The sequence below is a fragment of the Echiichthys vipera genome, assembly GCF_963691815.1.
Source record: "Echiichthys vipera genome assembly, chromosome: 16".
Taxonomy (NCBI): Eukaryota; Metazoa; Chordata; class Actinopteri; order Perciformes; family Trachinidae; genus Echiichthys; species Echiichthys vipera.
Window position 1 is genome coordinate 14,386,436 of NC_139841.1, and position 26,829 is coordinate 14,413,264.

Below are 26,829 nucleotides of genomic sequence, written 5' to 3' on the forward strand. Positions count from 1 at the left end.
CCTGATGGCGTACTTCCTCCAGAAGCCTTCGTTCTGGTGCTGTGGCTCCAGATCCAAAGATGGGCAGTTAGTTTTTAAGCCAAGAGCTGCTACCTCCTCCCCTGCTTTGGCAGGTCTCCATTCACATTCAGATGCTAAGGGCGTCATCAAAATCCATTAACTTAATTCAGTGTCATCTAGAGTCTTGCTTTTGCACACTTGAACTCCAAGACTGGTAATGGGCACCATCTCCAATGCCATCACATTATTATTTATAGATAGGCCTACAGTTTTTGGACATTATAATTCATTTGGAGTCATGTTTGTGGCCACCCCGTCAAAAATAAGACCAATAAACATTATCTTTTAGCTGTTTTTTGGTCTCTACCAACTCCTGAGGGAAATATTTGCTTATCATTCTGCAGATGTATTATTATTTTTTTCAATTGAAATGGTTAAAAGACCCAAACTACAACTTATAAGGAGCACAAATTAGGGATTCACCCAGTAAGATATAGCTCCATAAAGGAGAGGGGAGCTGCAGTTTCAGGTGAAAATTTATTGTGTCATTTGACACATTGTTGTTCTGAAAATATATTGTTGTATGCAACAAATGAAATTTGAGGTTGTAGATTGTTATATCCACAGTGCGTCACCTTAAATATAACCTATTAAACAACACAGGATGTGTTTGGAATGATAGCATGATACTGGTCATCATGATTTGTAAAAGTCAGAAAAACAGACAAGCAGCCTGTTTTATACAAGCTTTATTTACAATGTTATTTCCAAGTTTTGCAATGTAGGAAGCACATTTTCATCCACAGGTCCTCATCGCACAGATGCTATACGAAATCCATCTAACTTGACATGAGTTTTATTTTCTCAACTTCAAATGGCCAGACACCTTCTCTACCACTGTCACATTTAGTATGTACATAGTGTGTTTGTATACAAGCAATATAAAACTTGGCAAATGGAAGGTTATTTGCTACTTCAATATGTAAAGAAAGGTTTTCCAATGAGTAAAAAAATACAGCAAACACTGCACGCACACATAGTAATAAGATTCTGACCTGTTAACAGCCTCATGTTGTTTGTTTCATCTCGGATACATTTTAGACCGTGCAATTAGCAGTCAAGTAACACTAGGGAACACTGGGTACTCATTTTAGCATAGGTATTTAAGAAATACACCACAATATGACCAGGTTTTGTTTTGAAGATTACTGAAATCTTCATTCAGTATTTTGCCCTCATACATTAATATTAAGGACAGATTTGGGGTTATAGCTTAACAGTACATCAACATGTCACATTTGCTTCTTCCTTGAGAAGAAAGTAGCATTAATAAGCTCTGAAAATGGTGCAAACTAACTGGCTTCTGAGGTCAGTTTCTCTGGTTTTATACAACTGTGATAATATTTTCCCCAGTATCTCATTATTTGCCAGTATTATTAAGTATATACACAGACACACATAAGCAACAAAATACAGTGGCTGACTTGATGGGGGATAAAAGGGAGCAACAGTATATGCTTTCTCTTAGGGAGATATTAACTAACAGAAAATGTTTCCCTAACATCCCTGATATGAATTTAAACAGGTCAACCCCAATACGGATGTGTTCCAGTATATACAGATTTCTTACCAAACCAATGAGTCACGGGGATGGACGGTTAAAAGAGCTCTGTGTAATATAACTTACAGCTGGATGTTAATGGCAGGTGTTTTACAAAATACAGTTTGACAGAAAACAATCATCACATATTTACTTTGCAACCAAATTCACTGCAAATGTTATTTCACTGCTCACATCTCGAATACCAATTCACTTTATGCTCAATTGTAGAATGATTTGTTCCTCGTCTTACTATGATAAGGTAAAGTAACATCTGAGCTAACTTAACTTTATGCAACTACACATACATGCATACCCAACAGCTAATGAACCTTTTCCCACAGACATGGACCTGTCTTTGTTGCGGTCACTAAAACACTGTAAAATATGGAGTTTGTAGGGTACAGTAAATCCACAAATGCAGTGGATTGAATTGAAGTGTGCTTTTCTGTTAATGAGAAAACATTCATTTTGAAACACGACAAGTTTTCTAAAAAACTCCACTTCCTGAAAAGACTGGAGGTAAATGGAACCGTGCACCGTTTTCTCCATTTTACACAGATCTTAGATGACACTGTTAATATCTAAGATCAGTGCTAAAACAATACACGCTTTCAAACTATCTCCTACTTTTGTTGCATAAGACAAGTATTTAACAGTATCTTGATGTCAATGGTAAAAGTATAAGCGGTGATATAATACTATTGATATAAAAAAACCCTGTAACAACACTGCTGTACAAGTGGCAAAAGAATAAATAAGCTATTAAGATAAAAATGCACGGCATGAATTAAACCAAGGTTACACAATATAACATTTATGAGTAAAATAGGTTAAAATAGAGAAGAAAAGCCCCCATTAAGCCTACTTAATATTGTTTTTTTTGTCAAGAAATGTATCATAGTCAGATTAAAGCTTACCTCAGACTACCCCCCCCCCCTTTTCAAATAATACAATAAAACTGCTCTTTAAAAGGTGGCATGCCTAAAAGACCAGTCAGACTTTTTTTCTTTAAATACATTTTATACAAAAGGCACTAAAATTGGAGAATTCGACCATCTCTCATTTGAAAAAATGTATGCATTCATGCCTATAATATGCAATATCCTTAGGTCCAAGTGTTTTTTGACTCACTCTTTTTGTCTACATACTATTAAGATCCGGAAATAAAATTTAAATCATACATTTATTTAAAAAGCTACACATAATGTGCATTATGACTTATGACAACACCAAGTTCGGTTTCCCCAATACTGTTGCTTTATTCTGTGTTTTATATAACTAATTCAGTTAACATGCATGTGTAATCAATAAACTTCTTCCATTAATGCCAAAAATGTTTTTAACACAACTCTTCCGTTAAGATGCGTTAATGAAACACTGTAAAAGGGATGTAGGGTTACCATGAACTGCCTGAAATGCATTGAATAAGGGTTTGATCTGTGAAAAACAGGATCCTTTGAGACTGTTGCTGTGGTTTCCATTCATACGTTTCTAAACTAGTTAGCTCTTTCAAGCCAACAAAATGTACATTAGCCTGTGTGAGATAATGTACAGTTTCATATACTTATTTGATTTTTTCCCCTACATTTTCAGGCAATTATTCTCAAATTAGCATCAATGTTTTATTGTAAAATGTATTAAACGTGTGACAAGAGGCACTGCTAGAAGAGCCTCTTTTCCGCTTAATTAGACCACAGGTTATTTGCAAATAACAGACACCATTGTAGTCAACTACAATGCAGTAACTATAAAAATGTGTATTAAATGCACAATTTCTTGAGAAATAGATGCTATGCTGACATTATCCAATCCATAATCCATAATTTAGATTTTTCGTAGGCTTAATGGGGGATTTTATCCTGTATAAAAGCATATCTGTAACAATGTTAATAATTTTATAACACTTAATTTGCAATTATATGCTCCCTATTGCAAACTGTCTAAAAGTATGCAGGGCAACACAGTAATGCCCCATAAGCTCCCCTTGTTGTACTCGCTAATACTTGAGGTAAAACCACTTCTAAGATGCCATCTAGCAACATGTTGAAGAGAGACTGGGCAGAACCATTGTGGGAGATGCACACTTAGAAGTTTAAAGGGTAAGGTGTTTTTTGTTATGTAATCTGATTTGCGGGCTTCACCTCTCAAATATTTCTCTGACACCGATGCAGACTCTCCTTTAGCCGTAAATAAAAACAGATATGTTGAAATATGTCATTGAGGTATCCTGAAGCAGCCAAATTCAAGTTACACACTACAGAAAAAGGCTTATTAATATATCAACTGCTTGATTGACAGACTATACTGCAATATTCTGCTCCTGCCCTTGGTCGTTGTAACATAAGTTGAATTGTAACAGACTAATGCGGTGTGGAAGCACACGCAGGCATGTCCATGAAGAGTGAAGAGGGAGGAGAGATGGAGGAGAGGAGACTTGGAGAATAGAGAAGGTAACAAAGAGAAGAGGAACATTAGGGGCAAGGAGCTGGAAGGATGGAAAGGAGTTTAAAATTCAGGCCTCCTCAGGCTTGTCTCGCGGTTACAATGCATGACACTGCAAAGGGTTGTTAGTGCTCATGCTGCTGCTGGTGTGCTGGTTATTCACAGGCTTGAGCCAATGCAAAGTCATGCAAACAGTAGGCAGGCAGGTAGTTCATGCATCGTGTGCCTCAGCCTAGCTCAACCCGCCAGCATAGGCCAAAGACAGGCCGGGCCAGGCCACAAGAGGATTGGCCAGTTCACTGGGGTGCCAGTCATGCAGTGACATTGCTGAGGGAGGAGAAAGAGAGACAACGGTCAGACGGCAGAGCCTACTAGAATAAGACTCTGGTCTTGATCTAAAACAAATATGCAGAAAGCTGCAACCAGTATACCTATTCAAGATTCCTATTGTAAATTACACAAGCTTTCTAAAACACCTTGAAAAGACATTTTCACGATGATTGCAATCAACTGATCCTAAAATGATATGGAAAGTATGTCCCCTTCAGTGAACTACAATGAAAAAAGGCCTTCTCTTTTTTGACTTATTGGAATAAAGGCGAGCTACAAACCAAATCCCTTCAACCACTTTCAGCATTGACAACTTGGGAGCTACCTCATGACTAGAACATTTATCTGTGCAGTGCAAGGAAGGATGCCTGCAATGATGCGAGGATAATATTGACCAAATACTGTGATACATACTTTTTAAATGTGACACTATGGCACATAAGGTGTTGTCTGAGACAACCTGGTTAATGCTGGTAAAGTGAGAATAAAGATAATGAAAACCTGTCACACAATGACGTTGCACATTGACCTTGCCACAGTCTACCTAACTGTGGATTGCAACTTTTGATACAACTTCAGCAGCTAAAGCAGTTACTTTACTTTTCTTCTCTCAAGGAAAAATAACCTTCCACAATTATTGCTGCACAGATCCCAGCCGACAGTGACCTGTTTTTTCCCAAATCGTGTATTCCTATTAGCGATCACTCAGATCATTTAACAAGCAAACGGAACACTGACATGTGATAACTATACATCTTCCTATGCCTCAATGACTGTTGCTCAATATTGCATCTAAATTAAAAAAATCAAAACATAATGACATGGCAGAAGAGCAACTTGTGTCCATTTGAAAAACACAATTCAAACAGCGTGTGTAAATGAAAATTGCTGTCGCCTGCTGAAAGCTACATCATAAGAGTCAAAACGGGTAACGCAGGACAACCTGCAAACTCCATTCAAGAAACAAGATGATCCTCACGGGTAGAGATGTGTATAAATACTGCATGAACAGGCCGAGCTGATCCTCTAAACAAAAAACAAAAAAAGACAGCGGCTTGTCAGGAAGAGCCAATCCTTCTCTGCCTCGGGGTCCAAATTACCTGACAAAGGTTTGCCACAGAGTGCAGGCTGAGGAAGGTCAGTGGTTGAGAGGGAGGGAAAGAAGCTGTTTGGGGTGATTAGTCAGACCCTAAGAAATATGCTGGGGTGTTAAAAGAGTCTGGCATTACAGGAGTCAGCTAGAAATATGCTTAGTCAAGAGAAAAAAAAAAAAAAAGTGGTTCGAGATTTTGGGCAGCCTTGTCTGGCATCTCTACCTCATGGATCTGATCAAGAAGGAGGGAAAAAAAGAAAATCAATAGGCAGAATGCAGGAAAATAAGAACGTCCATTAGAAATGAATGGAAATAGTGCGCCTCAAAAAAGGCACATCTACTGTATGTAAGTTCAGGTGGATTTGTAAGGTAGTTTGTCGCACAATCTTTCTGCCCTGCTGCCATCTACCTGGCAGTAGCTGGCTGGACGTGGCCTGGATAGGAGCGGCGTGTGCTGGTGGCTTGTCTTTGCCGGGCCAGGAAGGACTGACCAGAACCTGTGTTGGCAAGTCTGTCTTCAGCCGCCTTCTTCTGCAGAGACATACCCTGGGAAAAAGGATACAGAGGAAGTCGTATTAAAAAAACAAGACAATGAAAAGATGGACTAGAATACAACAGAGAGAGAGAAAGAGAAAGAGAGAGAGAGAGAGAGAGAGAGAGAGAGAGAGAGAGAGAGAGAGAGAGAGAGAGAGAGAGAGAGAGAGAGAGTAAGTCACCAGAGTCAGCTTCCATCACTGCACTAATCTTGATGCATGAGGAAGCAAATTAGCTCAAACACAATATTAGTACCGAGTTAACAACTCATGAACATTAACACCAGCTATTAAATGTGTAACAGAGCAAACTGTTGAAGCTTTTAGAAAAGCATATGGTGCCCTCTAGTGGTTAAAATGACTTCCTGCATGACTTGTGAACAACGTTGACTTCTTATTCCATGCAATACTAGGCCACACTAAAAATTAATTTATAAATCATAAGTTGATGAATGTATTATTATAAATTATAGAAATTAATTATAAAAACTTCAGAAGTATTTAAATTCACAAATAAAACCACATGGAATGCATACTGAGTCATTCGTATGAAAACAATAACATTAGAAAACAATAAATGCTCATCTCAATATCCTAGAGCACAATGTCATTACATGTCATCATTACATGCCTTTTTTTTGTTCTTTTCCAAAACCCCAAGATACACAATCCACTATAATTAAAGACTAAGGAAAGCGGGAGATTGTCACTTTTGAGAAGCTGGAGGTTTTTTTGTATTTTTGTGTAAAACAAGCTTAATTGATCTATCAAATCATCAAAACAGTTGCCTATTAATTTTCTTTTCAATTGTGACGATTATCTGTAATCGTTGAGGCTCTATATTACTTTACACTATGGATTTTTGTGCATCATGACTTGTGAATTATTACTCTTCCAGCTTTGCATTTGTGTGTGCCACAATTTAAAAAGGACACTAGTCAAAAACTGTGTCGCCGTTTCAAGCTGCAAAGATTCTTCTTACCATATTGTACCAGGCTGACACAATCAGTTTCTCCTCATAATCTCGCTGGCTTTTTGTCTTGTCCATCTCTTTCTGTTTGGGGGAAACATAAAAGACAGAAAGAATGAAGCAATGCAGCCGCTCCAGTCAGATATCTATCTGGTTAACTTGATTGATCTACAAGCTGCCGAAGTCCACTCATTTTCTTGACCGACCATCGGACTCTTTTAACACTCGATTACCTCCAATGAGTGCAACATCCTGTCCTTCTCCTGCAGCTGGTTCTTCAGGGCCTGGACTTCTGGACCGGAACCCTGGTTCTGCTTCGGGTCCAGGGTCCGGATCACCTGGATAGCACACATTTAATACATGCATCACATTCACTTTGTTGTTGGCCCACACCTACAGCCAGCATCAGTAGTTACAATGCACTATGCAAAAGATAGTTCACCTGTTGCTTGTATTAAAACTATACTCACACTCTTGGCTTTTTCCAGGTATTTCTTATATCTCTCCTCCATTTGTTTCATGTCGTCATCTTTCTTCTTCAAGGCCTCTTCCAGCTCCTCCACTCGTTGGGCTGAGAGGCAACAACATAGTTAGTGCATTAGTCCTTTGCTACGGGCTTGCAATGAAAAATACATTTTTATGTCTCAGTGTGGTATCATCACACATTAAATCATTTCAAATGTAAAAATGAGTAGAACAGATGGTATGCGAGGACGGAGGTCAACGGCTTTGCCTGCACGTATTCAAACTCACAGCTGCTGCTGTATTTTGGTTCCATTTCGTCGATGAAGGCATTCTTCTTCAGTAACTCATTGTTCAGCTCTCGTAGTTTCTCCCTGATGAAAAGTACAAAGCACCAAAGTCGATAAATGTTTTTTACGCCTTGTTTTGATGTCGTATTTCTCTTATCTTAACACAGAGAAACATATTTCTGGCTTTGTAAGAACTCACATGTGCTCCTCATATTTCTTCTTCAAAATGGAAGACTGAAAAAAAAAGACAAACATTATAACATCATATTCCACCCTTTACAACCCACAGGTAAAACATCAATCATTGAAAAGACTAGAAAGATTCAAGGAGACACCGTTGAATTAATGCAGGCGCTGCAGAAAACGTTGGTCTTCTTCATTTTTATACCTGCAGCCATATGTGTTTGTGCCATGCTAGTTTCCTCGACCTTTAAAGTTGCAATTAAAGCACCACAACATCAAAACCCTACAACTGTCCCTTCTCATCCAACAGAGAGAAGTATAGCACGAAAAGTGGTATTATACTAAACTGAGAGATCTGAAATTACTAAACGAGTGCAATCAACAGATAAGTAATGCGGACCTTAAACCTTTGGGTGGGTGATTCCATGATTTCCCAGGCTTATTCCCAGGCTGAATAATCACAAAGAGTATTTGTTTTCTGATTTTATACTCATAGGTAGTATCACTATTCTTGTGGTGTCAAAGGTGGTGTGTGCATGTGAGCAGAAATGTGTATTTTTGAATAAGAAATAAAACAGCTTCAAGAAAAGAGGACAGTTAAGTTTCTACAGAGAGGAAAAATCTACACGTAGAGGATGCTAGAGGACTGTTTAAAGATGCCTCAGGAAAAAGAGACCTGCAGAATCTCTACACCTACTGTAGCAAGGTTAAACAAGTAACCATTACTTTTGTGCAACAACTCAGTGTAACAAATGCATATCGTATATCGTAAATATATTGTAAATATATTGTATTTTGTATTTATTCACTAAACAATGCATGTATGTATGTTTGTATACAACACAAGATTAGCATGCCACTATGCAGTTTTTACAATGGGCAAATGTATAACATTCTGAGTTGCTACAGTTGAAAAAACAAACTCTAAAAGGATAGGATACTTATCAGGATTCACAAAGGGATACTTACTATAGTCTGACAGTGGAAGCATTATTTGAAAAGAAAATGCACAATGATTTTCACTGATTGGCAAGAATTACAGACCTGCCAAATGTGGATGCTTTTACATCCATTGCCATAATCTGTCAAGGTGTCTTTCCCCCATATTTGCAACTGCCGCTTGACACACCAAATCCTTGCCTGACTGGAATTGTACTTAAATAATAAAAGTTCTTTATGATGATAATGCATTAAGGAGTCAAAAAGATCCACTATCTGCTTAATAGTGCACTAGCTATATGAACTATACTGTGTCTCTACGCAGTGCTGAAAATAAGTGTGTTCATCGTAAGTGATAAAGACAGATGGTTAATGAAAGACTGACAACATTGGTGATGGGATGCAGCATCTACACAGAAGGTAGGAATGTAAATCAATAATTAATGCAAATAATGTATTTTAAATCAGGGTTAATTACGCAGTAAAGGAAGGAGGCATTTGGCATGCATGCAGGCTCTCTCACACATACAGTAAACCTTCTCAGGAAATGCTCCAAACCATCCTAAATACCAGTTGTCCCCTACTAGGAACTGGTTTGAAGGAGACAATGAACAGAGAATAAGTTAAATATGTTAATACAACTCGAACAAATCTATGTTGCTGATTTTAAGATGGTCTAATTTCACATTTAATTAATTAACCGATGCTATTAAGGGTATCCGTGGCTACCTAGAAACTATTTAAAAGCTCACACACAAACAGAAAAACAAGGCCATGGATACAAGTATTAGAGAAATGGTTATTGTAAAGAAGAGTTAGTTACGACAAAATGAAATGAAAAGTGATTCCTGCTGTTGTCTATGCACTGAGTAAATAATAAAAAAAATAATGTTGCGCTCATTTGGTCTTTTCACTTTTGCAAGTTACTTTTTGGAAAATAAAATGACCTTGAGCCTTCCGGAGGAGCGGTGTACTGCAGTCTTGTCAACCATCTTATTTTAGGTGTGGTATGATGGGAATTTGACTCTCTGTGGTTGTTGCCAACATTTCAACTGGAGATATTCACCCACAACGCAAAACAAACATGTTGTTACTTACGTCATCTGCTTTGGAGCCCTGTTCTTGAAGATTCTTCTGTAGCTCCTCTACCTGACTCTGTTCCTCCATCAGGCGCTGATTGATTAGCCTAGATAAAAATGCACAACAGACCAGTTTGACAAGACCTTTTTAACACATCAATGAGCAAACATTAGGGAGGCGGGCTGCTGGCTAAAAAGTAATCGACTAAAAAGCCAGTATAGACAAAGAACATCTTTGAGGCGGAAATAAAAAGGGAAGATTGATCCGTTTTCCGACAAAGGGAAACACATTCTGCCCACACTTTGAAAGTTTTCAAAGCGTGGCTCTCAAAACCACATGAATGGAGCAAAAGATTCTCGGCGGTAAAATATTCTCTTTGCTCTCTTTTCATTAAATGTCAGTAAGATGTTGAGCACAAATAATTGTGTTTTTTCTAAGCAAATACAATTAAGAATTATGCCTCAAGTGTGTTTGCTTTTGAGGCTAATCTGGCTGCGTGCCTCTGCTCTTTGCTGACCTGTTCTCGGTCTCCAGTTCATTTTTTCTTCTGCTGGCGTCCTCCAGTAGACTCTGCAACAACGCAATCTTCTCATTGTCTGATCCCTCTTGGGCCAGCTTCAACATCTTGTTCTCATGCTGAAGACGGATCAAATGTTCTCTGTAAAAACACATTTGAAAAAGCAAAGCAATATTGGTTGTTATGCCCATGTACTCACTAACCCTATTGAATATTATCAATATGTCATTCTAAAATGAATTCTGATATCATATTATCCTGGCTAAAGGCAAACAGAGAGCAGCGGTGAGAATATATTATGCATGTGTTCTTCTCTATGTATTCATTACAAAGCTTCGTTCAATACTGGATTCTGATTGGACCATTATGGCCTTTTACGGTCTGTTATTTCTGGACATCAGAACCCTGACAGGTGATTCATTTGCAACGATAAAATCAGATCAAAATATCCCTTACTTATTACATCTGTTCCAGGTAATTATTACACAAACTGTGTAGCATCAGTCAATCTAACAAGAGATACTGTAATTTTGTGAGCACTATGGGGAAACTGTATAAATTCTACACACAAGCCTTATGCAAACATGTGCAACACCTCTGCTTGCTCAGTCTAGCAAATAATACTAAACATTTGCAGAGACAACGCTACTGCTGATGAATACTACAAGTGTTGTGTGTATAAGCTAAAAATATGTCTGAGACACCCACTGGGAAGCCACTGCTGTTTCAAAGCTATATCTTGCACTGCTCCCATGCTCAGTGTTGACTGCTGCCTTGTACTTAGAACACAAAAATGTCAGGGGGAAAGACAGACGAAAGGCAGAAATACTTAAGATATGTCTCCCCCTTCAATCCATCTTCCAAACTGATATGAGTGGATCTGTTTTTTTTAGTGCTGAGCACAGTCTAGAATCATGTGTTTTTTTAGGGTGTGGCTGCCAACTCTTTTCCAACTGGAGAACTGACTAAATGTTTCCAGATGAACTCACAGCTGCTGGCTAGCAAGGTTAGGCCAGGGAAGGACTAGCCCAGATGCTGCTTATAAAAACAACGTGTTGAATCTGTCAAAAAGGAACGTCCTACTTCAGTTTTTCACACTCACGGATGCTAAACTAACAGCCAGCAGACATAAATGGGCATTAATCATCATCAATTTTGTATTTCACACACAGTTATTCTCTTTTAATATCTCACATGGAACCCGGTGATCGCAACATTCCACCTTCGAAAGCCTTCAGGATATGACATCATCTCAGGGCAAAATTATTGCTCTACCTCTAGAGGACAGGTAAGGATTATCCTGGACTGGGTTAACTCAAGTCACATTTATTTCTCCATTAGTTAAGGATTTTCAATGTGAATCCATATTCATTTTGGTTGACGAGTGTTGGCGTGCTGCCAGGAGAAAACCCAGCCCTCTTGGAAAGCAGCAGTCAGGCTGATGTAACTCACACACAACTATTACATAACTCGCTACAGAGACGGCTGTTTTAGGGCCAAACTCATCCTCCTCCTTAAAAACAGCCGAGAGAGAGGTAGAGGAACAGGCTAGAACCATCTGGCTAAAGAGTAAACTACAACTACATGTTGGGTTCAAAAGCCATACCGAATCTCTGGGGTGGTGATCTCAGCAGCCAGCGAATCAGAACCATCGTTGCTGACCATGGGGAACAAGCCTGAAACAAAGAGACCGATTACATTATACATTGCTTAAAAAAAGGCCATGCTCAAGTTCTTTATATTTAGCCACTCTTGAAGGATATCCATTTTACCTGATGTAAGCTGTCCCTCCTGAGCTTGGACACAATGCAGCTCCTCAATAGTCTCCTTCAGAGAGTCTCTCTCCGTCCGCATACGCTACAGAGGGAGAGAAATGTGTGTGAAGAAGTTTTATAGAAGAAGTATGACGGAGAGAAATAGTGCAGGGTCTACAATGAAGATCCCCAATGTGCCAACATAATTCATCTCTCAGTCTTTTAGGGACAGCTCTACTAACTGCACTAAACCCCAGCATTTTAAAGTTATTTACAGCCTTTGGGCTTACTTTCTTCTTGTTAAACAAATTGCAAAGTTAGTCCAACTTTTAATACATCCAATTCCATCCATAAAATAGGACTGAAACAGTTTCTGGTTGGATATTTCTATGAACAACGTATATTCATCTGCACGGTAAAACAAATAATGTGTTGGGTCATTAGTTGATAGTGTACCAGGACTTGGGTTAATACAATGGTTTGTACGTACATCTTTTTCTTTTTGTAAAGAGTCCACTTTCTCTTTGACACGTTTGTACTCAAACTCCATCTTGTCTGCCTTTTTAGACTCTTCTGACAGTCTGTTCTGAAGTTCAACCACCTGTGCAGAGGAAGAGTAGTTAATAGGAAGACATTACCTCTCAAATTATACAGTCAGGGGCCATATAAATAATGATCGTTGCATGTGAAAGTCAACACGGCTGTTGGTTGCGTACCTGTCTCTTGTATGTCTCCAGCTGGCCCTTAGTAGCGTTCGCCTTTCGTAGCTCTTCTTCCAAACTGACGGTGCTCTGCATTAACACTGTGTTCTTCTCCTCCAAAAGCTTATTCTGGAAAACAGCGACAGAAACGTAAACTTTATTTGTGCCGTCCCACTTTGAGACATAAATACTCCCCATCGTTAGACTAAAGGCTCATCTACGGATACTGACGGAGCCTTCTCTCCGTACTCTCCGTACATAATGTTGGTCCTTTAAGGTACTGCTGCAGCCTCATGTCTGCGTACCTGTCTCCTGAGAAGTCCCATGTCCTCGAGTTTCTTTTTGTAATGTTCCACTGTGCCCTCCAGCTTTGACACTTTGTCAGATGAATGTCTGGGTAGGAAAACAACAGGCACTTTCATTTTGTGATGTTACATTTAGAAAGGAAAGAAGAGGGGACAGCTTCATCAAGGCTCTGTTAGTGTAGCAACACAGCTGTAACAACAGAAGTCTGAAAATGACAGGATATTTGTCTTGTGTCATTTCCTGTTTTCCTGACTAATTTTACTCCCATCAGGCCATTAGAATCTATTCTCTAGTTTAGTGTTGTGAGTTTAGTTTGCTTTACTCAGGTAATCTCAGTGTTTTGAGAGGTTTGCATCCCCCATCTTACCTGAGGACATCCATCTCGTCCTTGAGAGACTGGGCTTCATCAGCCAGCGACGCAAGCTCTTCATTCTGGGACTTTACATCCAAGAGTTCTTTTTCAAGTTCTTCACAGCGGATCCGGTAATCATCTTTTGATGCCTCCAACCTAGAAAGCATAGGCGAAAAAAAAACATCTTTCAAATCTCATTTTGACAGCAGCATCAGTCAATTCGACTCTTACTTTTTATATGACGAGACAATCTCTCTCCTTCTACCAACTTCATACCTGAAAGTTTCCTCCTGTAGTTGCTCCAGTTGTGTCTGCAGCTGTAGGTGTCTGCGTCCAGCGGGGCTGTTAATGTCCTCTATGGAGTCGGACTGGTTGAGTCTCTCCATTAGGACCTGGTTTTCTGCTAGCAAGCTGCTCTTCTCCTCTTGCAGTGCTGCCACCTGTGGGAGGGAAGAGAGGGAGAAGGATGGCGAAGAAGGAAAATCCAGACAGGGCAGACAGGAAGAAGAATAAGGTGAAAAATGGAGGAAAGAGCAAAAAAGGGATGACAAAGAGGAGCATGACAGTGAACAATAGAGAGGAAGAATGTTAAAGATAGAGAGAAAAGAGGTGAGAAGGGAAATCAGTTACTGCTTGATTATTTTATTTACAGCATTTAATCCATGAGGTTATTATATCACTGCAGCATCCATTCTGGTAATAAAGCAAGCACACACCAAACACACTTCAACAGGGCAAACCAACAAACTCCCTTATAGCAAAGAGGGCTACATAGGGTTTGATGTTGCCTTCTCAATGTGACAAACAGGGTATCAAACTCCACACAAAGCAAAGCAGAGGCAGATCTGTTGCTCGTTTAGATGTGCCACTAATGATACTCAGTCTTCTGAACCTCAGAAAATATAAGAACTTATCTTTGTATTTTTGTTTAGAGAAAATACAAACATAGCAGTAAGATAAATAAGCAGGTTTCTTTTTAAATCTTTCAAAATACCTGTAATGGCATATAAAGCCATTACCACAAACCATCATCTCTCAACCTTGAGTGTTTTGCCTGGATAAACTCAATAACCCTTCTTCAAAATATTATGACTTCAAGATAAACGCCATTGGGCCTTTCTGACTTTTCTTCAGCTATTCCATTTGTGCTTCTTTTTGGAAAAAAAAAAATGTTGTTTGATACTTTACACTGTGTAAATGCTGTTTAAATATCGGTACGCTGCTATGTGAAGTGAACTGGCACCACTGTTAAAAATCTCTCACTGCAACAAGAGTTTGTTACCAGAACAGTTTAAAAAGAAGAAAGAGTGCTGCAGGAATGAGTCATAAAACCTTGAAAGGAGTTTGCGTATTTGAACACACAGTTCCTTCATCTCAAATTCAATGAGTTGAATGGGTTTTTGGTTAGATACCTGAAATAAGGTCTGTGGTTAACACAAGCGTGAAAGATTTACATGATTTGTTCTACGACACAAAAACATCGGAAATACCCCACTTTTGAATTTTAAAGCTTTAACGTGTCCTAAAAAAAAGGTGGTTGCCACAAAGTTAATGAAAACACAGAGATTGTCGGGGGAAATTAAACGTCACTGTCTGCTGAGAGCGATGTTGAAGTGATGCGGCCGTGGTGTATCTCGATTATAGTCTAACATTAACGCTTTACCTCTGGCGATTGCATTTACACATTGGTGTTTATTTGTGACAATTATATCGAAACGTGTAAGTTTCATGGGTGAGGCTAACATTTTGGGATGACCTTCAAAATTCAGTCATCCCTGCCACACTCTATAGAGTGAGAATCAGCTATATTAATTATGAAAACCAGAAAACATATTTAATTTCTAGTATTGAGGTATTGAGTTAAAATATGTACGATGATATTGCTGATTGCTTGCTGATCAGCGCATGTTTCGATTTAATGAATAGATTCTTGATGTGTTTCTTTTCATTCAAAGGGGTAAAAAGTCCAAAAAGTAACACCACATTTGAGTTATAGACAGTATGTGTAAATATTTGACATGTATTCAACAGTTTTGCCAAAAAGCGACCCCCTCCTGGGTTTCCCCCTACTGTCTACCATTGCTGTGGGAAACCAATGAAACACACCAAGGTAAAAAAGGCAGAGGATAATTAGTGAAGGGGTGACAACTGACACAGCCACACAAAACTGCAGTTGTGGCTGGTGTGCCCCACAAGGACCACGTGTATATGTGTGCACAAACACTTGTGCACAACAGTACACACACATGCACACATATTAAGGAGAAGGGGATCTGGATTCCGAAGGGGGATGCTGGTGCAAGCAGACTGAAAAAAAATCCAGGACTATTAGACACACCACACACCATGGATGGAAAAAAAAGACACAAAGAAAAGAAAGTTTGGATTTACCCTCTCTTCTAGCTCATTAAACTCTAACCTCAGTCTATCACGCTCCTCTTGGACATGGAGGGCCTTTAAAGCAAGGCACACAGTGTTGAAATAAGTCAGGGAATGAAAGGAAACCGATTCAACACAACAGGAGAGCAAGTAACCCTTTAAATTGCAGCTCCGTTTTCTGTAATAACTGTCATGAGTAGAAAATAAATGTGAATTAATATGTCATTTATGATCATCTTCTATGAAGATAGATATAGAAAGTGTGTTGCTTACTTTTTGTAAGTTAAAGCTATTCTTACCTTTCTGGCATGTCTCACAGTGCTTCCCACCAAAGTCCCACCCTCTTCCCCCTGACTGACCTCTGGCACTCCCTCCTTCCCCAACAAGTGCGTTGAAAGAGAAATGCTGCGTTCGAGTGCCATAGGAAGTCTGAATTTTCTGACCTCCAACCGGGCAAAGTGCACTGGAATAACGCTCAAAGTGGAACTTCTTACTATCGAATTCGAGGGAGATCCAGCTACCCCAAATTTGCTAGGAGGAGGTCCCCCCTGGAATGTCTGACAGGCCGAAAAATCTGACTTCCCATGGCACTGGAATGCAGCATGAGCTTCACAAATTGGTCAGACTTTTATCAGAAAATATATGGGAATTGAATATTGAGGAGTTTTAACATCTGGTGGATTTCTTTAACATTTTAGTTTGCCATATTCCTATTAGGAGAATTTTAAGATTAGAAAAGAAAAGTGTAAAAATGGCAGAAAGGTAAGAATTGCTTTAAGGTAAAAGAAAAGTCAACTATGTGACAAGTACTGTTGAGTAAGTATAGGAATGTCCAGAAGTAGCAACTGAGCCAGCTGTTTTGATACCATGTAATTACAGTGGAATTGTACAAAAAAGGGAGCTGCTTTTAAAGTGTAATCCAAATATAGATGTAAGAAGTATGACACAATCAATTACATAGTAAAAGAGTTAGCTACAAAATATAGCGGAAAAAGTAAGATTAAAGCTTTACTGGGTGGACGGGTGGATGTCTATTTTCAGAGTTAGTGATGTGAGTTAGTGCATTGTCATTACACAATTACAACTGCTCAAAGCTAATGTGCAATGACACGCAACAGTTCAAAATTATACATTTGAGCACAGTGACATTTTCACAATACACACAATACTGATAATTAATGAAAATGTTTAACACTTTGGAATTTCTATGATGGAACTCATAATTCCATCAGTACCATGAATGCATCGACCAAATGGTTCTGTCATAACAACCGGTGATTTGAACGTGATAAGAGTACCTGCAGACTGTAAATTGATGTATAAAACAAGTGGTCGAACACGGGGAATTACAAATGCATAAAACCAACCTGCATGTCAAGCTCACGACACCTCTGGGCGATCTCTTCCTTGGTAGACAAAGCATCGTTCAACTCCTCTGCCGTCTTCTTCAGCTGAGAACAAAGAAAAACCCTGCACATTTAAAGTCATTTCCACACAATTTAAAGTTCACTTGGATGAGACTTAAGAAAAACATATTTAAATCTCGAGAGCGTGTTGGATCAAGGGCCAAAACAAATATATTAACTGCCGAAAACACGTTTGGTTTTTATACTGACACACGTCTAGTATCTTTATCGCAGACCAGTTACAACTTTAAATCTTTGTAAATCTCTCCTCTGAAAGTTGATGCCCTATTGATGGCACTGTAAGAAAAAAGAAATGCATTAATAGGCACCATAGTGAGGTTCTACAAAGTTTCCATACCTGTCTGTCTAGATCCACATACGAGTCATTTCCTCCCATCACTGGAGTCTCTTTACTCATCAGCTGCGGAAAACACACAAGAAAAATGGTTGGAAGAAATGAAATGTATACATCGCCACGCACTCATTACACCTTGGTTCAGTGATGACGACAACCAGCAAGTAGAACTGGTGTATCAAATCCGCACCTGCCCATATGAACAGGATTACCAGTTGATCCTGCAGAAGTGCCACCCCAATCCCACCTCACTTATTCCCATCATGAATCAATCATTACCATAACTGCAAACAATTTGATAACATGCAAAAAAAAAAGCATGACAGTTCACCTCTTGGATGGCTGTCATGACGACATGCTGCACTGACTCCTCCATCATCATTATGGTCTGGATGTATTCTGGAGGACACAAAAAAACAGACAAAATGATTGGGAGAATCAAGCCTAACGCAATACCATCACAGAACATTGATTTCCAATATAAACGACATACACACACACTGGCGTGCATACACAGAGTATGGGATATGCACCTTGTTTCTGTTCACAGTTGACAGCACAGCCCAGTATAAGCTGCAGCATCCTCCCAAGTTCTGCTGCATCAGAGTGTTCTCCAATAAGGTTAACATCCGGTAGTGTGAAGTCGTTAATGTGCTGGCCTAGGATCTACACAGGCACAAGAGGCGTTTTAACAATCGAAATATAACATTATAGGAAAACTGGATTATGATGGCCTGTGTTGTGCTTCAGGGATTAAGGATAGTGTCGGTAGTCACAGCCTGTCCCTACTGGCAACCCGTCTACTTATGTAATGTGGATGCTGGGTGTTGATCAAATTAAAATGAATACAGTAAATTGTTCTTACCTCCTGGTTATAGTCTAGGATGCCTTTCAGAACTTTCTTTAGATTGCTGATCTGAAACAAGAGAGAATGAATGTAGAGCTATCTCTAGAATATTATAAATACCAATACAACTAACACAGGCTTGATTGAACCATAGTTTAAGTACTAACAGGTGAGGCGCAACATGGTTAAGACACATGTATCTATATTTAAAAATGTGAAAAAGTAGTGGTGGGATCGCATAAGTCATTAGGAGCACACAGTACAAACAAATCACCATTTCTGGATAAATATATTATTCATTTACACTTTGAAAGGTCTGTCATGAAGCTAATGGTCACAAAACTAAAACCACATCTGTACCTACTAATAAAACACAGACAAACTGATGCTTACCTTTAACCGCCAGTTGTCCCCAACTTCTGGCTTGATTCTACTAATCCAAGCGTCATTGAAATACACTACATCTCTAGGAAATTCAGAAGGACAGGGTTAAGGTAAACTACAGTACATTTCGGTATATTCTTCGAACATGTAATTTCAAAACATGCCACCAAGAATGTAAAATAACACAGAAATAAATTGTTACGAGAAATGATGCATTTTCCAAAGCACCAAACTCAAGGATGGACACTTACATTTTCTGTAGAGCTTGGGCCATGACGATACCCGTCGTCAAGTCTTCTACTGTCTTGCATGGAGCCTCCACTCCAAATGTCTGGATCTAAATACAATGAGACACAGTGAGTGCTTGGTGCAGGATAAACCTGTCTAATCCAACTAATTTGCTAGTTTCTTAAGCGCACCTAATGATGTCAACAAACGTTTCACATGACAAGTTGCGAAAAATTGTATTTTGGTGGTGTCTTTCTGCAGTCGCTCCCTGAAGGTCCGTTTAAATAGTCACAAGTATGTAGATCACACTTACTGCTCCTGCAAACTATCTCTCTGTTTTGCTTGTCATCATTGCTCCGTTTCTCTTACATTATCCCTACCACTTTTTTACAGATCTTTTTTTCCTCACGTGGCGTGTCATTGTTCCCTTTCCATTCTTCATATTCTTCTCTACTGCTTTTCCTCCAGACTAAAAGCCTGTTGCCCAGACGGAAGTGAATATATTGCAGTCTACAAGCCAACGGTCTACGTGCCAAAAGAAGGGGAAACTGAGAACGGGAATGTTGGAATTGTGACAGGAAGAAAAGTATGAGGTTTAAATTCTGCCTGCACGTTGTTCTGCTGGTCTCACTTTTCATTACGTGGCTTAACAGGAGGCTGTCATTGCCTTCGTTGCAGATTTCTCAAGAGCAGAAGGGAACAAAGAGTTTCAGCAGTTTGGCCAAATTGTTTGAAAACCCTTATCAACCAGGGTCAAAGGTTAAATCCCTGAAAAAGGGTTCATCCACATGAAGAAACTGGATTGAAATGAACTGAGCTGAGTGCTTTAAGTCGGACTAACTTGTTATGCTTTCAAAAATAAAGCTTATTCAAAGTTCTTATGAATTGAAATATTACATTGAAAAGCAGCTACAAGTGTTGAGTAGGCAATGACATGGCATTCTCCTTGGTGCTGTCTCCACTGCTATGAAACTACAGGCTGTAGAACACATCTTAAAATAAACATGATGTAAAAACAACATCATCTCCAGCTACTGTGTCAACATAATTTGTTTATCTGTTTTGGACAAATTGAAATAGGAGACTTGAATTCACTGTGCTTGATAATTTCCCTTTTTTATTCTTTACAACCATTTCTAGGTCTTGGGCACAGAGCAGCACTTAATTTCACTTAGGCCACAAAATAATCTAAGAGCGCTACATTCTTATTTATTAGCAGAGACAGAGATCAGTAAACATTCAACACTTTACACACAAAAGGACACACTTAAGCCAATGTGAGAACAAGAGAACATTCACACCATCGGTGGATCATTTCAGATAATCATTTTTAAAGGTTTTTCTAAAACATTTTAGATGGCTGTTCAACTTCAGATTCACAGCTGGACATGAAGTGTAAATCCTCTAAACGTAAACCTTGAACCCTTTTGCCCTCACGCCTTTACACATTGTGTAAAACTGACCCAATAACAAAAAAGAAATTGAAAAAAATATCAGAATGGAGTTTAGATTGACTTCTAACGCCAACTAGGAACTTCCACACAAGGTTTCCTTCATAGTTGACTGAATGACTATGTATGAAAGATTTCAAATGACCATCTTGTCAACCAGATGACACCCTCTTATATCTGATGATCAAAAAATATCTAGATTTTATTTATTTATACAAACTAGCTATCAGTTATTTAGGGTAGCAAAGCACTAATAAGATAACTTCTTTGTATATCAGTCAGCAGCCAATAGCTAAACCAACCACTGGCCAAGAGCCAACACAAAACAATAGGCCTACCCCTGATTACATAGCAACAGTCACCCGTGAGAGACTGAGAAAATTTTAACCGGCAACAAGACAAATTAGTGGCACAAGGCTAAAATGAACTGAAACGGGACAAGTGTCGTGGTAGAGATGATGGTAGAAACTCTCATTCCACCACAGCAACATTTGGTCTGCATCATTTTCCTTAGCAGGAAAGTGGTGGAAAGGAAAGAAAATATATCCTTTCACTAACACACAGACAACCCACAAAACAAATTAAATCTGAGAATGAAATGAATCAATGGCTCTTGACGTGTATATGCCTGGTGCTTCACGCCAGGTTGCAATATGGACCAACACCTATTTTGGCAGGTGCTGATGAGTTGAGTTCAATCTACCAGCTAATTGAGGTTCAACACATCCAAAATGGTTGCATTTTGTTGACCGATAATATTGAATCCCCTTTTAGCAGGGCCCTGCAGCTTTTGTTACACTCTAAACTATTGTCCCCAAGCAGCATAGGTTCTCGTGGCCACATGAGCTCCACGTGCTTGACTGCATGTCAGGTCAACAAACCTGTGGTATACACCAATGGATTACAAAGCCTTTAAACAGAACGTATGCCCATGTGATGTCTCTTGAAAAGCCATAGTGGAGCAGTGCTGGTGAGTCACTTTTTACTGTGTAGGACATTGTGCAGGTGCTGGCTATCTGTGAAAGAAGCACCCTTTTGCCAGCTCTGTTTCAATTACTGATGGCATATAATGTTTTCAGAGGTTCATTATTTGTGACAATTGATGCATTGAATGCTGATCAGAAATCAGATAAAGACGTGTCCATATCAGACTATTGGTGGGCCATATATTAAATATATCACTGACAGCAGATTGTCCTAGCACCAGCCATAAACTGATAAAGATAATCAAAAGTAAAGCCAAAACATCTTGATGGTCTCCCTGTGGACGGCTGCAGTATAGGACATAAACCTTGCTCCCTCCATGTGAGCTGATGGGACATCAGTCCAAGTACACAATCAAAGTACAGACAAAAAATACATTTTTTCCAAAGATATTTCTGTCATTTAATCATGCTGATGTACGTTCACTTGTTAATTTTTCTTATACATTTTCTTTTGTTATTTGGTGCTATAAAATAAATAAAAAGAAACGTCATGATAGCCAGCTTTGAGTGAGACTCTGGCTCCAAAATCAGAAGATAGCAGCGCCTGTATTCGCAATATTTTGGGCTTCAGTTTTGAATAGTGAGAGGAAGTGTAAATGTAGTGTCCGTCTTTTTATTGTCCTGGAGATTTTGCTGAAGTCAACATCCTTATAGAAATAAATCTTTTTGGGATATCTATCTCCAGTTTATAATCAATAAATAAATGTTCAGACTTCATGGCTAGTAAGGGTTTTCTATTTACAATTTGCTCGCTGAATGAAGCTGCCTATTATGATGGTTTGGTAAATTCAGCGCTAAGACTGAACTGTCTTCTGGGTATATGTTAAGTACTTGTGCTAAATCTCTGAGCTGTTGTTCCAGGGCTAAAGGTCATTGGCCTGTGGCCCACAGGGTAAAAGGATTAATAGGAGTTATCCACACATTGTTGATTTTAGTTGTAACATCAGAGCTCTTCACAGACGGCTCTGGTCTAAACCATGTCCCGTATGTCATCGCGTTCACCTCAAAACAGCTTGTTATGATTATATAAATTGACAAACCTTTAAGCACTGACTGCAAAATATAAGGAGGCCCGTTGTGCTGCTCATAGCTATTGGGCTTTCAAGTTTACTGGTTATGCAGCTTACAGCCAATGCTTTTTCAGTATTATATGTCTACCACAGAACAAGTGCCATTTTACTTTTATAGTATCTTAGGTCTCGTTTATGCCAAATCTATTTGTGAGCTGTAATGTGATGACTGCAAACAAATTAATCTGGAAAGAAAGAGCCATGTGATCTGGGGAATTTTGAGGATCTGCTCATGTTCCACGGTCTTGCCAGATTACATTTAATCTGCTTTGATCACATCATCCATTGCACTCTGATAAAAGGTCAGATAACACAACTCAATGGAGTTTAGCATTTAAGTGGCCACAAAGTATAGGGAGTACATACTAATTTACACAGGGACATGTTGAAATCAATAAATCAGATCAATCCACTATCATTCATCAACACTAATGTATGGAATGAGACTAACACAGGCCTATATTTTGCCCAAAACCTATACGATTGGTGAGCGTATGAAACTTACTGTTTATCAGACCACAGCTTGAGAGCGCACCCCAACGCTATGACTACTTAACCTGTGCTACATGAAAGCACGGTGAAAAGCAAGCTAATTAACTCATTGGCTAGTTAGCTAGCTTGCTAAACCCACCATGTTTTAATGCAACACTGTCACTCATCCTGTGATAGAAATGTGCTTTCCTATGCTGTGACATGAGTGTGTAGATGAAGCGTTAAGATGTTCAATGTTACATTGATGTACATGACTTCTAGAAAACTTTACGGAGAATAGGGCAAACATCATCACCAGTCTGTTTTAACAGAATACTCTATGCTCACCTAAAACCACAATAACATGAATTAGTGTGTCGTTAACTACCAAGCCGGTGTGTAACCAGTAGGCTACCGACAACATCACCTTCACTTCACCTGTTCAACTGACTTTTAATATTTCTAAGAGACACTAGACCGTCCTGCCGACTATAGACATACACAACAAAAGACAGGGCAAGCTGAGGTCGAAAAAGGAAAACCACTCCTATAAGTAAGTGGAAACAGTTGGGAAAGGACAGTCTAGCAGTGGAAAACATGCATCACAAAGTGTTTTTAAATTGTTATGTCCACATAAGGCTGTATCATACAGCATAACAATCAGCTCTTTGGTTTGAATATATGAGTTTCTACAAACGGAAGAAAAGTATACCAATGCCACAGATTGAACAACCCTGTACAATTTTTACAATAACAGTGTATGTGCTTGTGGGGCCTGCTGAAATGGTTTCAGCTTCACAAATATGTGCTACTAAAATAACCAAGACACAATGCAACCAATGCAGCTAGTTGCATACAAGCCAGTGCATCATTTAAGTGTTAAGGATGAGTAAGCCATAACTTTAATTGCAAGATAGCTCATGCAGCTATGGCCATGTCAACAGCGCTGCTAAACTGAAATCAATAATTGTTTATGTTTTACGTGTGTAAAAAGGAAAGAAATATTATTTTTGTCCAGTGACTTCAATGCCATGAGACGTTATTTTATCACTTGCGTCTTATTATCTTGTTAGAAAAAACGATTTACATAACAGGCAAGAGCCACCAAATAAATAAAAAAATAGCTGACAGCTGATACAATCTAAAGTCACGTCAAAGATGAGGCCTAACTGGCATTTGGCAGACACCATGGAATACTTCATGCTTTTACAGATATGGTACCTTGACTGCAACCCCTGAACAATCAAAAATACCTTCATTTATTTGTTCATTTTCAATGAGAAAGGTAAGATAATGTACACCACATTCAAAAGTGATAGTTTGCCAGTATATTATCTGAACCACATATTATTTAGGGGAGTATCATATTATGTAAGTGGAAGTGGCAGCCATTACTTTGGCATTCTTATAGCCTACAATCATACTGTGGCTTCTTATTTTTCTGTTATTACTTTCGTTATATTATTATTCAATATAATAATTAACACACTACTAAGTAGGAACATCATATTTTTCAGTATCACTCCAATCAGAAGTACTTAAAGAAGAAAGATTTGCCAAGATATCTCCACTGCTCTTTCGTAAGAGGTACAGTCATGTGGTTTAGAAAAATCAGTCACACTCAAGGCTGTGACTTCACAGTTAACAGGTATGTGAGGAATGTTTGCCAACCACATCATTACTAGGAACATGAAGAAAGGACATTTTGAGTTCTTGAATACACATGCCAAGATATGACAACAAAAGGAGGCAACAGTGATGTCATATCGAACACACAAGCTCTGAAAGGTCAATTTAACAAAAATGAATCCACAAATTGATTTCAATCGTGATTATGTGACATGTAAGTAATCACATGACTATGCAGAAGGAGGGTATCTTGATTGTACTGAGCTCTAATCCAGCACCACATGCATGTTGTTTTCACTATATACTGCTGACATTTATTCCAGTAGTGTATAGTGAAAACAAGTACCTATGCAGTTTCCATCACATGCCATGGCACCCATCCATTCACAATTCTGTTTGTCTGGGTATTGCTTGTGATGAAAGCTGAAGCACCATACAGTAAATATGCAGGCAGTTGCCTTAATTGTTGACATATCTTGAACATATTATACATATGTTTATTATAGTCTTCAGATGTGTGACATCAACGGTAAAAATATATCTGCTTGGATTTATTTACATCATCGGCCCTGTAACGTACAGAAAAGGTGAGCGCTCACTGACATATTTTGTTTTCTGTTGCCCCTGTTTGACCTATTGTGACTACTGTCATTGTTTATGTATGTTTACATTTGTTTTTGTTTCGTATACTTATTTTTATTTGTTTTGTGTTTATGTTTAAGCTATATTTTTAATATGTATTATTTGAAAGCTGGTGTTATTTCTATGAATATCTATTTTTGCTAACTGTCTGCTTGTTCCTAATCTGAAATAAAGATTAAAAAAAAGATCACATCATGTCCCCTCGGACATCACTCATCTCTACTATTCTACTCTACCAGGGTCTTACTATGTTGTATCAAAACACCCAACAATGTAAACATGCTACAATCGTTAGCATGTGATCCTACAGTCGGATGCCCTTTTCCACTTGGTAGCTTTGATATCTGTTTTCTTGACTAGGAAAAATAAGATATCAAGGCTAGTCTGTATTTTACATTTTTGGGTCTAGAGGAAATGGGAAAGGCAAAAGCTAACATGATGCACTGTGCAACAATGACAAGAATTCAACCTCAGAGCAGACAGCGAGCTCTAACGTTTTATGCTTTATGCCAAAAAAAGCGTTAAACCATAACAAGGCCAACGTCTGATCCCCCATTACAACATACGATGGAGCATTAGGAAAGTTGAGCTTAGCTAAATACCCGACTGCACAGAGATATAACCAAAATTACAGTCTTGACATGGCGGTTAGCAAGCAACACATCAGCAGCTAAAGCAGCAAACAGCTGGCCTGCATACGTAACGAACGAGAGCCCGTGTCGTTTTTCCTCTAGCCTGCTAATGTTACTACCTGCCCCCGCTAGCAAGCAGTTAGCCTCGTATGCTAGCTAGCGTCGCCGGGCGCCGGAGAGCTGCCTGTCTGTCTGTCAGTGAAAAGAAATCCCCGAAACTTCATATTTCATCACTTACCCATGTCAAAAGGCTTTCACAGAGCTCCATTCGATCCAAGGACCCCGATGTAGTCATCGTTACCTAACGTAAACCGACTTTGTGTGGTAAACAGAGCCTGAAGTTAACAGTCGGCTTCATGTACTCCCGAGTTCTCTCTCTCTCTCTGGGTGTCTCACAATCCGTCGGCCAATAGTCGGGTTCGCTGCTTCGCCAGTCCGGCGTCTGCCAGAGAGGGCGGGGCGGGCGGAATCAGCATAGCCTATAAAACGGAAACTATTACAGGAAAAACTTCAACATGAGAAATTTTGCTGAGGGACATGAATGACACATACAAGGTGTGGAGTATGGAATAGATAACACACGTTACATTAAACAACAAACCACTTTCAAGGGCAGAAAAGGGGGACTTTTGCCCACGGATTACCTGATGGACCCAGGGGAAAAAAATTAGCTGTTGGCCCTGGCCCTTCATAAAAACAGAGGCTCAAGGTTTGTGTAAAATATATGTTTCAGCTTTATTGTGCGTGACTGTAGCATATCACCAAACAATTATGTTTTCACTAAGTTACCATAA

General features: G+C 39.0%; 1 protein-coding gene across 4 annotated transcripts; it reads right to left on the bottom strand.

Moving 5' to 3' along the window:
- Window positions 1-789: 789 nt before the first annotated feature.
- Window positions 790-26,411, bottom strand: hook3 (hook microtubule-tethering protein 3). Of its 4 annotated transcripts, none has more exons than XM_083929770.1 (25): window positions 26,274-26,411; window positions 19,178-19,263; window positions 18,936-19,008; window positions 18,561-18,611; window positions 18,229-18,361; window positions 18,027-18,094; window positions 17,699-17,761; window positions 17,302-17,385; window positions 15,947-16,009; window positions 13,832-13,995; window positions 13,571-13,711; window positions 13,203-13,290; window positions 12,913-13,026; window positions 12,687-12,797; window positions 12,215-12,299; window positions 12,049-12,118; window positions 10,443-10,583; window positions 9,944-10,031; window positions 7,923-7,957; window positions 7,725-7,807; window positions 7,442-7,542; window positions 7,205-7,309; window positions 6,984-7,055; window positions 5,878-6,014; window positions 790-4,372 (listed from the first exon to the last, which is right to left on the bottom strand). In XM_083929770.1, the coding sequence occupies exons 1-25, from the start codon at window positions 26,328-26,330 to the stop codon at window positions 4,357-4,359; spliced, it is 2,229 nt and encodes a 742-aa protein (XP_083785896.1). In that variant the 5' UTR covers window positions 26,331-26,411; the 3' UTR covers window positions 790-4,356. The 4 variants fall into 4 exon arrangements, with proteins under 4 accessions (XP_083785896.1, XP_083785897.1, XP_083785898.1 ...); XM_083929771.1 differs by having other exon boundaries at window positions 790-5,700; XM_083929772.1 differs by lacking the exon at window positions 15,947-16,009.
- Between the last annotated feature and the right edge of the window lie 418 nt (window positions 26,412-26,829).